Consider the following 16929-nt stretch of genomic DNA (forward strand, 5'->3'; position numbering starts at 1 on the left):
GGGCTGTGCCACCTCTCACTTAAATGTTTAAAATGTAGAATTTTTTTTTCATATTATGTCAAAGGACACTGGTGTTGGTAGTTCACTCTTTTTGTAGTTCCTTTTTTTTTATTTTATTTTCCTTTCTATTGATGTTAGTGCTATTTTAAATAGTGTAAGTAAGCTTGAAACCATATTGGGGAAATCCCTTCTTTCTAGTGCTAATTCCCTTATGTGAGAAGCACTACTCTTAATAGGCCTTTTATTCTGCGGACTTAGATCAGAGTCCGTACAGGTGAGCTTTATACTGCTGTCCTCTTACAATTTAGCAAAAGGACAATATGATCACTGTGCCAAATCAATTTGGCTTTGTTCCACTTTCATGTTTACTCCCTCTGTCAGAACACAAACCTAACTGATCTCATTTATCAAGGAAAAGTTCACAGTTGTTCTTAGTGACATATGAGTTTATCTTCTTTTAACAAGTTGGTTGCTTTTTTTGTGTGTTTGAGATTTCTCATTTTTAGTAGGAGGTTAAAAGTAACAGATTTTTTGATTTGTCAGGTGTTTCTTTACTTGGTGCAGAATGAGTCAGGTATCACAAAGGAATTGGTAAAAGAGAATATTTGTCTAGAACTCAAGTGGTCAAAAAACTGAAACATGTGACAAACCCATCTACCACGCATTTTATTAATTTATTAATTATAAAATTTTCAAAAGTGTCCATGACTTAGGAACCTAAGCCCTATTGACTTACAGCAAGGCATGCTCCTAAATCCTTTAAGCACTTTGATTATATTATGTCTATTTTCACATTTACAGTGTGTTTCATTGAAATACACAAGTTTATCATATGAGTGACTATATAAAAATATTTTATGTTGTAGAAGAAAAAATAAATTTGTGATTTGTATCACTAACATGTAGGGCCAATGTTTTCTGGAAATTGCCGCTATTACTACTTTTTTTTATTTTTTTCCTAAATGACTCTTCATTTCTGGAATTGCCCTTAATTTTTGGAATTGCCATTCAGCGGGTGAGCAGGGCATGCAGGGTGATGTCCACAGCACCTGTCACCCACTCATCTCCCCTGCACACCGCTGGCTCCTTCCTCCTGCCACACAGCTTGCCTGGCTCTAGCCCTCCGTACCCAGCGTCTGTCCCCCACCCCTCTGCACAGCTGGCTCTAGCCCTCAGTGCCCAGCATTTTTGTGCTGTAAAGCAGGCGTTCTCAAAGTGTAGGGTGCGCCCCCATCGGAGGGTGCAGAGTAGGGTTACCATATTTTGAGTGTCCAAAAAGAGGACACTCCACAGGGCCCCGGCTCTACCCCCAGCCCCGCCCATGCCCCAACTCCACCCCTTCCCCAAAGTCCCCGCCCCAACTCCGCCCCCTCCCCTGCTTCCTGCGAACATTTGATTCGCGGAAAGTCTGAAGCAGGCAGCAGGTAAGCTGGGCAGTGGGGGGGGGTGGGAGGAGGAGGCGCGGCCCAGTCTGTCCCCCCCCCTCCCCCCCAACTGAGCGGCTCCCTCCGGCCCCAGCCCCCGGCCCCACACCGCCGGGCCCGGCCCGTGCCAGCCTCCGGCCCAGCACCCCCAGCCCTGCACCGCCGGGCCAGCCCCCGGCCGAGCACCCCCGGCCCAGCACTGCCGGCCCCGCACCGCCGGGCCCGGCCCAGCCCTGTGGCCCCGGGCCAGCCCCCGGCCGAGCACCCCCAGCTTTTTGGGATTTCCCCCCGGACTGGGATTTGAGTCCCAAAAAGGCGGACATGTCCGGGAAAATCTGGACGTATGGTAACCCTAGTGCAGAGGACTGTTCAGGGGATGCGTGGTGGGGACAGGGACGGAGCGCCACACTTCCAGCCCCGCTCCGCACCCAGACCAGGTCCGTCTCCAACACCTTTTTGCCCTCACCCAGTCCTGCCCTGCCTCCAGGCCCAGCTCTGCCTTCATTTCTTCTCCGCCCCCAGACCAGCTCCACCTCTAGCCCGAGCTCCTCCCCCATCCCCAATTCTCCACCTTCTGCCCAAGCTCTGCTGCTGAGGAAGTCTAGGCTATGCAGTAATGGTGGGGGAGAGGGTTGCAGATAGATTCCATTACTGGTAAGGAGCAGGATGCGACTGGAAAAGTTTGAGCACCATTATTGTAAAGGATTGCATATTGCTCATGTTTGTCAATAAGTGTATTTTTATTAATATAATGCATATCAAAAATGTCTGAAATATATAGCTTTGAAAATCCGAAATTACTGTTTTCATTGCTGGAGAACACTGGCCCTACTAATATGAAAATAAGTTGTAGATTGGCTTTGCATAAATGTTTTTACTTCCATTTTCAAGGTATTTGGAGTTTTCCATTATATCAGACATTACTTCTTTATGGGTGTTTAATATGTTCACATAACCTATCCAACTCCCAGCTTTTAACTAGAATCTCTGAATTTTATTGTTACAACAATGAATGTGATCTTACACATGCTATGTAAAATTTAGGAATTTTAAAGCTTGTAATACAAGCAAAGATCAGTACCTGTAATGTTAAATTAACAGTTTTAGGAGGTTACTTACTATTTTAAATTATTTCTACACATTGCATAAGAATTGATAATACATTATTCTATTACTAATTTGTTTTAAAATACTGAAATCATAATCCACTGAATTAATAAATATTATGATCAGGTAGTGTTGAAATATATTTTGCACATCCAATTTCAAATGCTTCCATTCTTTTGGAGCGTCAGTGTTTCTAGGTTTTCAGGTAAAATATTCGAGTAGAAGTTAACTTGCACACATCAATTCTTAAATTAACCGTTCTCATAAATCTGTTTAGAGCTGAAAGACACTATTCATTTTGAATAGTGAAGTATTAAGTACAAAGTCTATTTCAAAAAGCGTTTAATATTTGTACATAAACTTTTGTGTGATTATATATTTATTTGTGAATTTTCCTTCTAGGGAGGATATGGAAAAAGCTAAGTCATCAGGAGATTGGAAAGCTGTACATGATTTTTATTTAACAACATTTGATTCTTTCCTGGAGCTAAATGCTGCATTTAAGGTAGAAAACAATTCAGAATGCTGCTTAGCTCTTATAGGTTTTATATCTTCAAGATGCTATATATCCATCACATAACATTTATATTTATCTTTGTTTACTTAAACAGACTAGACTCATAGTATTAGCTTGTTTACCTTACCCATACACTTTGTAGTTATAGCATTTCATTGTTTCATTTACTAGTTCCATTTATTATTTGTTTTTAGCAAACCATTTGTTCATTATTCATGTATTAGTAAACCAATGTTTCAAGCTCATTTGTAGGATTTAAAACAAAAGAAATACAAAAATTGGTGTCCTGAGAATTAAAGAAAATGCAAAGACTTTATAAAAGCTGTCTCTGTACAACCCGTTTCTGAAAGATTAACTTTGCATTATAGTAAGTGAAACTATAGACATATTATTCTGTTAAAATTTGTAATACTTTATGACTATGGAGTTGCTTTACTATCTTTTTAGGCTATTGTTGATGTACATTCCATTGCTAGTAAAATAGTTATCTGACAGCCCTGGAGACTGAAGCCCTTAATTCCCCAATGAAATACAGTATGGTTTTTGGCAATGCATTCTTCCTTGCATTGCCTTCTTAATGTGCCTCAGTGCTTCAGTCCCCATGCCCAATAAATCCTTCGTATTTTTTCAGAATCTGTGTGTGTCAGTGCAAAATGTGATTGTGCTATTTGCTGTGAACAGTGGGATCTGTATTGAGGCAATTAATTCATGTCCCACAGGCTATCAAACCGATATTGTGTGGTAGTAATTTTGTTGCTCTTGACTGTTGCTGAATTTGAATTTGAACCAATGACTAGAAATGGTAGACTAAATCACTCATCATGTATCAGCTGACACATCTAATGTAGTCTCATTATTTTAGACTTTTTTGACAAATTGAACCCATGTGAACTTCGCTAACATAATGTATTCTTGTATTAGAATTTGAAAAAGATACAATATCATATCTGACCTGGTTTCTTTTTTGTTGTTACAAAAAATTATCAATTTTTTTCTCTGTACATACTTTTTTCTAAAATTGATACAATGTTAGCACACCAAAACTTTTTTATTTTGAAGGGAATTTTTTTAAAATGACATTAGAAATAACTTGAGTAAAAAATGTTTATGATTTGAATTTGCAGAAAGATGTCAGTCTCCCTTTCAGTACCATTGAAGACTCTGGAATCAATGCTAAATTTGTGAATGCTGTCTATGATGCCTTACTAAATACTGTAAGTAAAGAAGATGTTTTTAAAATGTTTTAAAAGATTCACAATTATGAACTGAGGAATCTGCTGAAATTGCAAAAACTGTGCAAGGTTACATGAAATCACCATAAAATCCTGAAAACTGCACTCTACGGATAGAATAACTTTTAGTTAATAATATTGTTTATATTTTGGTAGAGTCTAGAGGCCTCAGTCAGGACTAGGACCCCACCATGCTATATGCTGCACAAACATAGTAAGGCATGCTTCCTTGCCCCAAAAGCTTACAATCTGGATTGAAAAAAGATACAGAAATGAGTGTAGGAAGCAATGGGGCAGATGGAATGAGAGTGACAATCATATGAATATGCACAGGCAAGTTACATGTGCAAATGATGGGTTTCAAATAATTTGAAAGTTGGTAATACCACAAGCAGAATTTGAAATAGAAAAACAAATCAGGGGAGCAAGTGCCCAATATAGGCATTCTTGACCACTTCTTAATTTAGCCAATTTTTTATTATTTATTATTTTTGTGTGACCTTTGGTGTTTTGCTGGACAAAAATATTTGTATCTGCTATAGTGAATTTAATATTACTGTTCAGTAAAGGATATTGTGTAACTATTAGTTTGTATCTAGGCTATCTGTTTGCATGGCACTGAACTGGTCTCTTTTGAGAGGTATGAAAGAAAAAATGGTAATGAGGGGGTTTTCCTCACAACATCTGAGGCATAGATCCTGAAAACAGCTTTTGCAGGTAGATTCCTGTGATTGTGCAGGACACCACTGATTTCAAACAGGCTCTACATTGTGTATAAGGGTCCACCTGTGCAGTGTTCTAGTGAAGTTAGAAGGGCCCTGCACAGCATACGGCTCTTGCAGGACTGGGGACTTGGACAGTAGAAAGAAAGAGTCTTATCTTACATACTAACAAGTAGTCAGGAAAACAAGATAATAGAAAAAGAACCTATAAGATAATATAGAATATGTAAGAGACACTAGTGATACCAAAAGTTAAACTTTGTTGTGCAACAGAAAAACATATATTGATTCAAAACAATTGTGCAATCTTTATCTCATCACTTTCACTGGACTCCCACTCTAAATCCATCTCCTTAAGTTTGGGTGATATACTTTTTAGATGATGTAGCTTTTTTTAAACATTTTTTTTTCCGTGTTTGCATCCAGTTGAAATGTTTTGTGCCTATTTAATAGGGCTTAATTTAAGATAAGGTCTTCTGGTAACCTAAACAATATTTTATTTAACCAAATGTAGAGCCTAGCTAGCCGTGATTTGTCTAGGGTGGTCTCTGTTTTTGTTTCTTTTCCTACGCATCCAGCCTTGATAATTTATATTACTTTAATAATCCTCCTATGGTGTCACATCTAAATAAAGATTTGGGGAAAATGTAATAAACTGATAATGTTTTGATTGGGAAGTTTAGCTATAGTGAAAACACACTTGCTCCCCTGATTTGTTTTTCTATTTCAAATTCTGCTTGTGGTATTACCAAGCAAAGCTTTGAATGGTCTGCAAACTAAAAGGTTTAAGTTTATATATGAAAAGAAAAAAATATGTATTGAACTTTTTCTGGACTGACTAGATTGATGGGATTTGCCTTTCCTAATTTTTACAGATGTAATCAAGCTATTAAACAAGAGCTTCTGTTGACTAGAGCTAGAATGATCAAGAAGTATTCAGTAGACCTTGGGCATTTAGCTTTTGTAGAGAAGGTAATTTGCATGAAGGAAAAAATTAGGTCAGCTTTCTTATACAATTAACCTAGTACTAAAATCAGTATAAGGTCATTCTTTCTATTATCATTATAAGAAAATTAGTATTTTAATTCTAAATTAGTAACATGGAAACTTGAAGACTGGAAATATGGAAAAGTAAAGGTAGCATTTATTACATATTCAGTGACTCATTAAGAAATTGAATATTATTCATTCTGCATTAAATCTGATACATACATATTTAGTTGTCAGTCCTAAAATGAGAGAATTTTAATAACCAATTTAATAAATCTTGCCGAATCTAATTTACCTATAGACCTAGTATTCAAAATTCAGCTAACTGAACTAAATATTCATCTGAGAGTTGTAAGTAAAATAATGTTACATATGCAATTTTCATTGAAAGTTTCTCACAGATTACTTTAAAATCAGTTTCTCCCATAGAGTGGGTAGAATTAGAATCTTAAAATTTACTGCTCAGTGTAGTTCAGTGTAGGTTTGTATGTGCAGTATTCCCATTTTAAGTATAGGGAGAACCACAAATACAGTAGTGTAGTAAAGTCAAATTTTTGATGGCACCATTTTTTAATGGCACCAAAAGTAAGTTTAACATTTTCTCCTAGTTTCTTTGTTCAACAGTAAAAGCCCAAATTTTTCTACTGATCTATTAATGTTACTTCATTGTGAACAAAGGGCAAAATCTAATAAACATTTACACCTGAATAATGTTATGCACCTGAGTAGTCCCAGTTGGAACTAACCTGGACATTTCTCTCAATGAAGGTAGCAGAATAGAATGCATATAAATTTCCTCTTAATATTAATTGTATTATTATTAGTTTGGGTTGTTTTAGTTATATTTTTTCGGTAAAGTAGACAAAATAAAAAGTTGAGTTTTATTGTGGAGTAAAAACTATTCCTAATCCTTTAAATAAGAATGTTATCCTACTGTCATGTTTCAACAATTGTATTATATGAACAAAAAATAAGTGAACTCTAACCTAATGCTGTTTGTTTTTTTCTTTACATTCTCCCTAGCCTCAAGATATTCAGAAGTCTGTCCTAAAAGGAATAATTAATGGTCTGTTACAGGAGTGGAAAGGGTAATTATAACCAGCATTTGTACCCATTTACAACCAGCATTTGTACCCATTTACATTAGTGGAAAATCTGGGTTTATTGTACTAGTATATTATCTTTCTTTAATACATGACAAGGATCTCGCATGTTTTTAGACCAAGAATGAACAATTATTTGTGTTACATCTTATTTGCTTTAGAAGTTTCTCATTTGAAGAGACACATCCGCTGATCATCTAAATCTTAGTCAAATCCCCTCTGAGTGATTGATTAGAAATAGCTGGAGCTCTCATTGTATTACTACACTGCAAAAAAACTTAAATTAGGTAGGAGAGACAAGGAAGGTGACATACTATCTTTGATTGGACCAACTTCTGCATTAGCTAACTCAGGTTGTGAAGACATGGCAAACTCAGCATACAGTTCATGTTCAACCCCAGGCTTCCCTCTAAGGCTCGAACTCAAGCTGCTAACTCAAGTTAAAAACCAGGTTAACCATGTCTTCACTGCTATTTTAACCCAAGTTGGCCAATGTGGGTTAGCAAACTGAAGTTAAGAACACATGGGTTTTTTTCTTATCCTTTCTTTGTTTTTTTACAATATAGATATATCCTTAGTCATAGTGGGCACTGGTTCAAGAGGCCGTCTCTCCGACTTCTTGCTAGAAATTTCTTAGGAAATGGGTACGCGGCTCTGGAGTTCCCTCATGCTTTTCGAATAAACCTTTATTTTTCAGCTGGAAGCCCTCTTTTTCTTTTCAGATTTTTGCTTTCAGAATCTCATTTCTCTGCTGCCTCTCCGCAATGCAAATTGCTCTTCTATTGCCAGGGCAGCACTTAGACTAGTGGTTTACGATGGTGTTCCAGACAGAGTTATTTTCCCCACTCCATTCTTGGTCATTACTGCCTCTTTTGGTTGATAGATCTTTGCTGGATAGAGGGGAATGTGATGGATAAGCTACTTCCCAATTCCCACCAAAGTGGCTCAGCAAATAGCAGTAGCCTAAAACAGAACAGCCTGAAGAGAGACACAAAAAATTCAGTGAGGGAGGCAAGTCTCAGCAGTGACAGTAACAGCAGCAAGAAAGTAAATGAACAGCAAGAAGTAGCAAAACCACACTGATATACCAGTCACAAAATACAAAAAGGCAGGTAGGCAAATCCTCTACCATGAAGGGCGATGAGACCATCCATGCTCCTCTAAGATAGAAAGAAGAGTGAGGAACTCCTTCTTTTCCTCCACTATTCCCAGCTCCTCATGCATCTCCCATTCCATAAGATTCCCCCCACCTCTAAGATGTGGGGATGGTTTTTAATAAATATTTATATTAACTAGTATTTGGGTCCCTTGTGATGGGTGCTGTACAAATATGGAAAAGATGCTAAGATAGCTAGTTGGCTGACATTGTTCCTGTTGCTCAAGGTCCCCCTCACTTAGAGAGTAGCCAGAATTTGGTAAGGTCCCAAAGGTCTCTTTTAGTCAATTATTTAATGGAGAGCAATGGGATCCTATATGCAATGAGCACTAAAAGAGCTTATTCCTCCCCCTGTCTCCTTCTGAATCCGTAGACACTTTCTGTCATGGACATAAGATCCACGATTGCATCTTAAGATCCAAGATTAAAGAAATACAAGAAAAAATTAGGAGCTTTGGAAATGCTATATGAGTCCTCCTCCAACTCAACCACTTCCTTTCATTCTCTTTCCTCAAAGAACAACTATTCTTTAAAATCTGAACTAAGCTCCCAAGAAAGACTTTTTGTCCCATGGAATTCTGCAGCACCATGATTAAAAAGATTATTTTGGCTCTGGAGTCCTCACCAAAAGAAGGCAAGAAAGAATCCGTTAAAAATTAGGTGGTCATATATTTTCCTCCTAGCACATGGACTTTCCTTTGAAATGATTGCTTAAGGAACTCAGAATGGGAGCAGCCATGAAAAAGCAATTGCATAAACTAGCAGATCAATAACTTTTGAATAAGCTGCAAAGAAAGGAACTGTCCACAGCGCCCAAGAGTGATGCTGTATTGACAGGCATGATGAAAGAAACAATCTTCTTCATTAAGAAAGATTTCTTTCTTAAGCACTATGTTGGACAGGAAGGTCAAAGCACCATTCTAAGGAAATTCAGGCCTCCAGGAAATTCAGTATTATTTTTCCAGCCCTCTGTCTCTGCCATCTACTTTGCTGTATTATAGTTCAGGAAACTTAGGGTGGACTTTTCAAAAGTGCTCAGCATTGACCTTCTCTAGTCCCATTAAATCCAGTGGGAGTTTTATCATTGACCTAAATGGAAGCAGAAGTAAGCCAATGCTGAGAGCTTTTGAAAATTCCATCCTTGAAAAACTACAGCCTTCAAACACAAAATAATGCAGTCCATCTTGAAGACTTCTCATCTCTTCTTTCATAGTAGATCCCAACCACCATTGTCAGGAAACAAACATAGCTGTGTTTATGGAAAGCTAACCACCAAAGCAATTTGTAACCCTTTAACACCTTTGCATGGAGGAGGATCATTTGGTGAAGCTCTCAACAAGGTCATGATTAAAATCTCTTGAAGACAATTGACCCAAGAAATATAGACCATTCAGAAATTGCAGGCTCTCTTCACACAGCTCCAACAGATGCTACAAGAATGAATTCACTTTTTCTAAACTATGAAAGCCAATGATTACAAAAAGCACACCAGGATCTCTGCAACATTTCCTATGTCAGAAACAAGTGGGCAGTTTGATTATGCTTGTAATACCAAGGACATTTTGAGACTGATTCCTGCTTTCTGTTCTCATGAGAGGGATTCATTAGAGACTTCTACTTCCAGACTCTTACGTGGACTTACCTTGTGGGATTTACCTCCTGGCTAACACTTCCTCAGAGTGTATCATTATCAAAAGTCATATTAGTTGAGACTTATTACTGCACATTCCATAGGGAACAAAGTAACCCTCAGGATTTCAGACTTAGAAGTGTATCTCATGTTTTAGTATCCTGTTATTTTACCCTAATCTAAAATGCCCTCAAAAAGAAAATTGATATCTCAGATTTTTGGTTTGTTCTCAATATTTATCTTAAGAGAACAGAGCAGTATTGATGGTCAAGTTTTTGTCTTTTTTGATTAGTCTTCAACATAGTAGTCAGAAAATCCAAAAAGGACAAAGTCTATTCTTGAATCAAATGCTCTCTTAGTAAAACATTGAAGGCCAAAGGTTTCTCCTTGGAGAGACTGTGGACACACTCCTCTGAATCAGCTTCATTTTCATGGGCAGAGAGATCTTGAGCATCAATCAAGGAAATGTATAAAGCAAACATTTGATTCCAAAGAGGAGTTCTGGGTATCGTGTCATATGAGGGTATTCAGTGAAGTGGTGCTTCAGCAATGTTCTTCTGTGCTTTCCAGTGTTTCTGACCTAACCTGTTCTTCCCTGCCTGTCTACTTTTCACTTCTGGCTATGCTTTTTATGCAAAGGATCAATGGACAAGTATCTCTAATAAGAGAAATGTTCTTTCTTGTCAATTTCTCTTATCTGGGCATGTCTGCTGCTCTTTATATTATTGCAGGAATACGTAGGGTCAGTCAACTTGGTGTATCTTCAAAGGATTCTTCAGGATCGTATTGAGATCCTTTTAAAAGACATTTTCCCTGTGTACATAGTTATTTACAGTAACATGCTTCTTGCCTATAATAACTTTGGAAGTACTCTTTATGGCAGAATGTAGGTGGATTGTGGTTCCTCAGCCTATGGTTTACAATGATAGACTAATTTTGCTTCTCCTGACCGATCAATGTAAGGGATCCAGAGTATGTATAGATTGTAGAAGAACATCAGATATGGTATCTTTGGAGAAGCAATACTGAGAAGTTAGATACATGTTTTCATTGACTGTTAATGTTTTTTTATACTTACATATGATTTTGGTATAAATCTGTTCTTAGGCCACGAACAAAAGATGATCTGAGAGCATACTGTATACTTTTACAGGTAAGAAAAATAGAAGCTTTTTAATAAAACACATAATCTGTTTAATGCATGAGGTACAATCCTGTATGCAATATAAGTGTAACTAGTAAAGTGTACTGTAAATTAAAAATATACGTTGAGAGGCTTTACATTAAATGGATTTATATTTAATTTCCTTCTGTATGGAAACTATGTACTGAAATATTTACAGCTATTCTACAGAAAAGTCTACTGCTGTGGGTTTTTTCTTTTAAAATTTTAAATTTATATGAAAAATAAAGGCTTTCTTTCTAATTTACATGCAAAAAACAATACAAATTTTACTGTTTGGAAACTGCCATCTTGCAGGATGAGAGAGCAAAGTGGGTTATTTTATTTCCTCCCCATCCCCAGCTCTCCTGCATTGATCTGCCCTTGTGCCCACTTTCCCAACAGGCTACATTCTGCATATTTTGAGCAGAGTTTTGTTCCAACAATTAAATAAGGCTGTAATGTTGCAGGAAACATACAAATATTATCGATAAATGCATCACTATACAGAGGTAAGAATGCCTGAGTCTTATTTATACTAGCATTTGACTGTTGCTGTTACTGGTGGAGTTGCATCGGTGATCAATAATAAGTCCGAATTTTACTAACGTAGATGAGGCTTGTTGGGTGTGTTTTGTACACAAGAGAGCAGTTCACCAGTATTTGGGGATAAAGTCAGCTGGGAATCTAATTCATGTAGGAGAAAAGGTTTTCAGTACACCAGGGAGGGGAAGCAGCTGTGAATTGTGTGAAATGTAACCTGCTGTGATAGTGGGAATGTGATCAGTCCAGTGCAGGGGTGATAGAAATTAAGACTAATGCTCTAATCCTGGAAGATGTCAATCATTAGTATCTATGTGGAGAAATATAGTTGTATATAATATTGAGCTGTAGGGTAAATGCTAACCACAGCCATAAGAATATTGAAATTTACATAAGTATTGCTTATCCAATATGTTTTAATTGATGTTCACTTATAGCAAAGTCTTCCTTAAATAAACAAATGTCTGATTTCTGTTTAAAACCAATGTTCAGAATGATATTTTCATCCATGATTGTAATGGTTGGAAAAGTCTAATGGCTTTTTTCTTTATACTAATTTTGGTACTAACAATATGTTTTTAATATCTTTTGCAGAATCCTCAGTTTAGTAACACATCTACTTATGTCATCTATGCTCACTTGCTAAGACAGATAGCAACCTTGGCAGAAGCTGACCACCATTTCCTAGCTCACTGGTTTAAAAAGTAAAAAAAACAAACTTTCCATCATATAGGATCACAATTTTTAATGTACTTTCATTGATAATGAACGTTTTTGTATTCTGACAAGCTTTAATTATATTAACTGAAAAGTTTTATTTTTTTAAACATATATGGAGTCTGGCAGGAAGGAGCAGGCTGTGAGGTACATACATAGTTCTCCTAAACTCATGGAAGTTACAAGGCTATGTTAACTTTTGCACAGATCCCATTAGTGGAAGTGTGGCCCTGTTGGAGGTGTGCTAGTAGGGGCCACTAGGGACTGTAGCCTCATCTGGATACAGGGCTTCTGTCTGAATGAGCCTGGCCTTGCAGGTTATCTGCTAGGTTTGGGAGCAGCTTTTCCCTGAGGAGGTAAAATTTCCCGCTCAAGCTGAGATGTGTCCTAGTTTACCAAAAACTCTAACAGCTATAATTGATTTGGCTCACTGTTTGAAAGGGTGATTGTAATCTTGGTTAAGACAGTAACATGAAGATTGATGTTTTTCATTGTTACGGCCAGGATAGAAAAGCCAAACAATACTAAAAATTTGAACTTTTTATCTTTTAAAAGATGGTGCATTTCTCTTACTACATACATGGAAGCTATGTATTGTACAACATAAAAAGTGTTTATAGAATACTTAATCTATACGCAAGAGAGCATGAAGTTCTTTTTAGTGTCTTTTCAATGAAACAAAATATCTCTAAATAGAAAATTCAAAAAAGCTGTCAGATTTAAAAGACAAACTTCACAGAGAGCAGATAATTTCTATCTTTCTATTTACCACTTTAATAAAGAGCCAATTAACTATTTAGGAAAGATGTAACTTTTGATACAGTAATCTAAAAAAATGTAGAGATTAAAGCATATCTATAGTATGCCTGATGCATTCAATAGAATTGCTGTATCCTTTAAAGAAAAATATTGCCACATGTCAATGTTTAGAAGTATGCAGATGTCAATAAGCTTTGTATTTGGAATTTTGTCCATTATGTGGTAATTTATTATAGTGGGCTTCAGTGGAGGCAGTACTAACTTAAGAGTAACTTCAGTGTGTTTCTTCTAGGATTTCGCAGAGGAGATTTAAGCAGTTAGTAGACAGGTTGCTGCAATTTATTTCTTTACGTCTGTTCCCTGCAAAACCTGAAGAATTCCCACCCATGATAAAATGTACTTGGTGGATTCCATCAGCAACCAAAGTCTTGTCTTTATTCAGTAAGTTTTTCTAATTAAAATTGATTATTCTTAGTTCATAATTCTGTTAGGATATATGCGCTTTTTCTTTTTAGCATAGAGACATAAAATGGTAACTGACAAAACAGATTCTGCAAGGGACCATGATGTTCCCACAGCACTTCTGTTTTTGCCACTGCATAATGAGAATGCACCCCTGTCTACACCTACCAAATGCTTTTTCCATTATCCTAAAAGAATGCCTTTAAACTGTACCCAAAAGCAGATTTTCCCTCCAGACGTGATCTAGTCTACATAACTATCACTTCTTTCCTAATCCTGTATGTATATTTAGGGAGAAGGTGCCATCTTATCTTGCACTTCAGGGGATGAGATCTTCTCCCACAAAATTGTGACCAATTAAGATTTACTGTATATACTCGTTCATAAGCCAAATATTTTTGGTAAAAAAAGTGACGTATCAAAGAGTGGGGGTTGGCTTATAAATGGGTCTACACCAAAATTTGATGATGATAAACTCTGTGGAATATCTAATACATTGTCGTTTTGTTTACCTGGCGTGTTCGCAGGCATGGAACCCCTCGGCTCCCTGTGGCCGCGGTTTGCCGTTGGCAGCCAATGAGAGCCATTTCCCGCAGCTCCCATTGGCTGGGAACGGCGAACCACGGCCACAAGGAGCCGAGGGGCTCCATGCCTGTGAATGCTTCAGGTAAACAAAACGTCCAGGCCCGCTAGTGGCGTACCCGAACGGGCCAGGAGCCAAAGTTTGCCAACCCCTGAAATATAGGGTCGGCTTATGAAAGTGTCATACAGTTTTTGCTATTTTTACCTAACCATCTTGGGAGGTCAGCTTATAAATGAACGGGCTAATGAACGAGTATATACGGTAGTCAAAGCTCACAGGTGCGAGTATGAATATATTGATATAAATGATTATAAAGTAGGTTGCTTCAGCAACTGCATAAGACTGTAATGTTGTAGTAAGGATACATATATTCTTACCACATAGATACATATAAAAAGATATAGGTAGTCTGAACACAAATCAAAGTGAATGGTCAGCATTTAGCCTGTTTTCCCTTAAAAGAAAATACATCAAATGAATGTGAGATTGCCCATACCAGTCTCACTGATATTTCCCACGAGTTGCTGACATATAAATTCAGCAGTCCCACTGGCACAAACCTGTAAGCAAAGCATGTGGATTAGCAGATCTTAAAAATTTCCAATATGCAGCATTCAACTTATTTCGCATCCAGTGAAAGTCAGAACTCCTGTTATAATGCAGCATTTTATACAAGTTTTTTATTGTTGAATGAACAGATATTTATAAACCTTAGTATTACATTGGATTAGCAATCCCAAATGTATTGCTTGACTGATCGCAATAAATACATTGTGACTCATAAATTTGGGCTTGTTGAAAGGAGTCATTATTTGCCATAAATATTGGGTCAGTTTTGGGGCGTGGTTTCAAGTCTACAGTGTGGGCCCTCTTTTTACATCAAGACAACAGTTGATTAAAAATCAGATCCCCATGTAATGACAATTTGGCTAAATCTCGTCCTCATTTAGTATCTAATTATTTCATTATGAAGCTCAAATAAGGTGATAGAGAATTGAAACCCTGAAAGGAAATAGGCAGGGCCTGGGGTGCATCCATGTCTTTTTTCCCTTTATTAAGACTGCATTGAACTTATACATGTATAACTTAAAAACATATTATGTCAATAGATCTGTTTGAAATATCTGGATAAATTAAGAGTTCAGGGAGTTGAAAAATAAGATAAGTAATCAATTGATTCCTTAATCATAGGTGTCCATTGTTCTGGTGACTATACTTTTTTTATTTATGGCTTATATGAATAGACTACTCTTTGGTGAAATCCTGGCCCTGCTGAAGTCTATGGGAGTTTTATTACTCTTTCATGAGGCAAGATTTCACCCTATTGAGATACAGTCAAGCTAAGATATTTTTTCAGGAAAGCAGTCTTCTGTTGTTGATGAGTAAAATACTTTTTAGACTTCCATTGGAATTTCAGTTTTCTTAAATTCTTAAAGTATATTTGGAAAAAATGGAAGCAGAAAAAAATTACCTTGGAATTTTGTTCCCTATTTCAAGTCACTGATCATAAGCATTAGCTGGTACTTTAATTTCAATGACAAAATCTGTTGCTTCATAAAATATCAAAAAAAGTAAATTAAATGATACGTATTAATTGCATGTCAAATATCCATATGTCAGAGACATGTTTGAGATAGCAAAAAAGCAATTTGAGTCCCTAGACTTAATTTTTTTAACATTCAAACTGCAAAATAAAGATATTTTTAAAATGATCTTTAGATTAGCACTTGTTTGTCCAGTTTCTCTTTGACTATAGTGGTTTGTAAAGTATTCTCATTAAGTGTTGGTGTGCCAGCATGACAATATTTATTTTAGCAGAGTGATAGCAATGCTGTAGCTAAGGGCTTGGCTACAGTTGCAGCTGTACAGCGCTGTGAAGTAAACCTGTCTTCGTACAGCTGAGTAGGGAAAGCGCTGCAGTCTGTCCACACTGACAACTGCCAGCGCAGTGGCGTGGCCACACTTGCAACATTTGCAGCTGTGTTGGGAGCGGTGCATTATGGGCAGCTATCCCAGCATTCATGTGGCTGCAACGTGCTTTTCAAAACAGGGTGGGGGGGGAGAGCGCTTTTTGGAGCGTGTCAGCACTCTATTTTGCAAGTTCCGAACTCCTGGCCCCCTGCTCATTCATTCACTCACTCAAAGCAAACAGCAAACTGTTTGCTTTTTCTCTGTGGTACGAGTTTTGAAACCAGCACTTCCGCGTTCCTGCAGCCGGTCACAACAATGGAGAGGATTGGCCACTTGACAAGGTGATCAGTACAGCGCTGCAGATTGATTCCTGGTACACGCTCACAGAGGAGAGTCATAGCCACTCCGCTATATCTCTTAGGTTTCTCAGGGAGTTGGAGTACCTGCAGCAGTGTACCCAGGGAAATACAGCGCTCTACGTGCCTTGTCAGTGTAGCTGGTCAGTAAGTTATAGCGCTGTGGGCAGCTTTACAGCACTGTAACTCACAAGTGTAGCCAAGGCCTAAGGTTCAAAAAAGATGACTGAATAACAGCTGATTTTTTTTAAGTGTTCTGACATTCACACAACTTGAAAATGGGTGTGCCTCATTGGGATAGTAGTTTGAGAGAGTTCCTGATACTGATTCTATATGTTTTCTTTGTAGATGCTGCAAATAGCCTAGCTAATCCTGCTATTATTCCATATACGGATTTTTATAATTCTACTTTGGATCATATTGATCTCATGGAAGAGTATCATAACTGGCAGTGTTATGGAAACTCTCACAGGTAAAAGAGAAACTGGCAAGAGTCAGGTTTTGTCTAACAATGAATAAAAATAGATTACGCTTTTTTTGTTGTTCGTTATAGGC

General features: G+C 37.4%; 1 protein-coding gene across 2 annotated transcripts in view; it reads left to right on the forward strand.

The window, feature by feature from the left end:
- The window catches only part of HECTD2 (HECT domain E3 ubiquitin protein ligase 2), a 73626-nt gene that overhangs the window by 21739 nt on the left and 34958 nt on the right, over positions 1-16929 (forward strand). For both annotated transcript variants that reach the window (XM_034775337.1, XM_034775338.1), the window contains exons 4-10: positions 2934-3036; positions 4173-4262; positions 7016-7080; positions 10989-11034; positions 12181-12290; positions 13355-13503; positions 16723-16846. In XM_034775337.1, the coding sequence (XP_034631228.1) occupies positions 2934-3036; positions 4173-4262; positions 7016-7080; positions 10989-11034; positions 12181-12290; positions 13355-13503; positions 16723-16846 (687 nt within the window). The remainder of the gene's footprint in view (positions 1-2933; positions 3037-4172; positions 4263-7015; positions 7081-10988; positions 11035-12180; positions 12291-13354; positions 13504-16722; positions 16847-16929) is intronic.

This window comes from Trachemys scripta, chromosome 7 (assembly GCF_013100865.1).
Source record: "Trachemys scripta elegans isolate TJP31775 chromosome 7, CAS_Tse_1.0, whole genome shotgun sequence".
NCBI classification, from domain to species: domain Eukaryota; kingdom Metazoa; phylum Chordata; order Testudines; family Emydidae; genus Trachemys; species Trachemys scripta.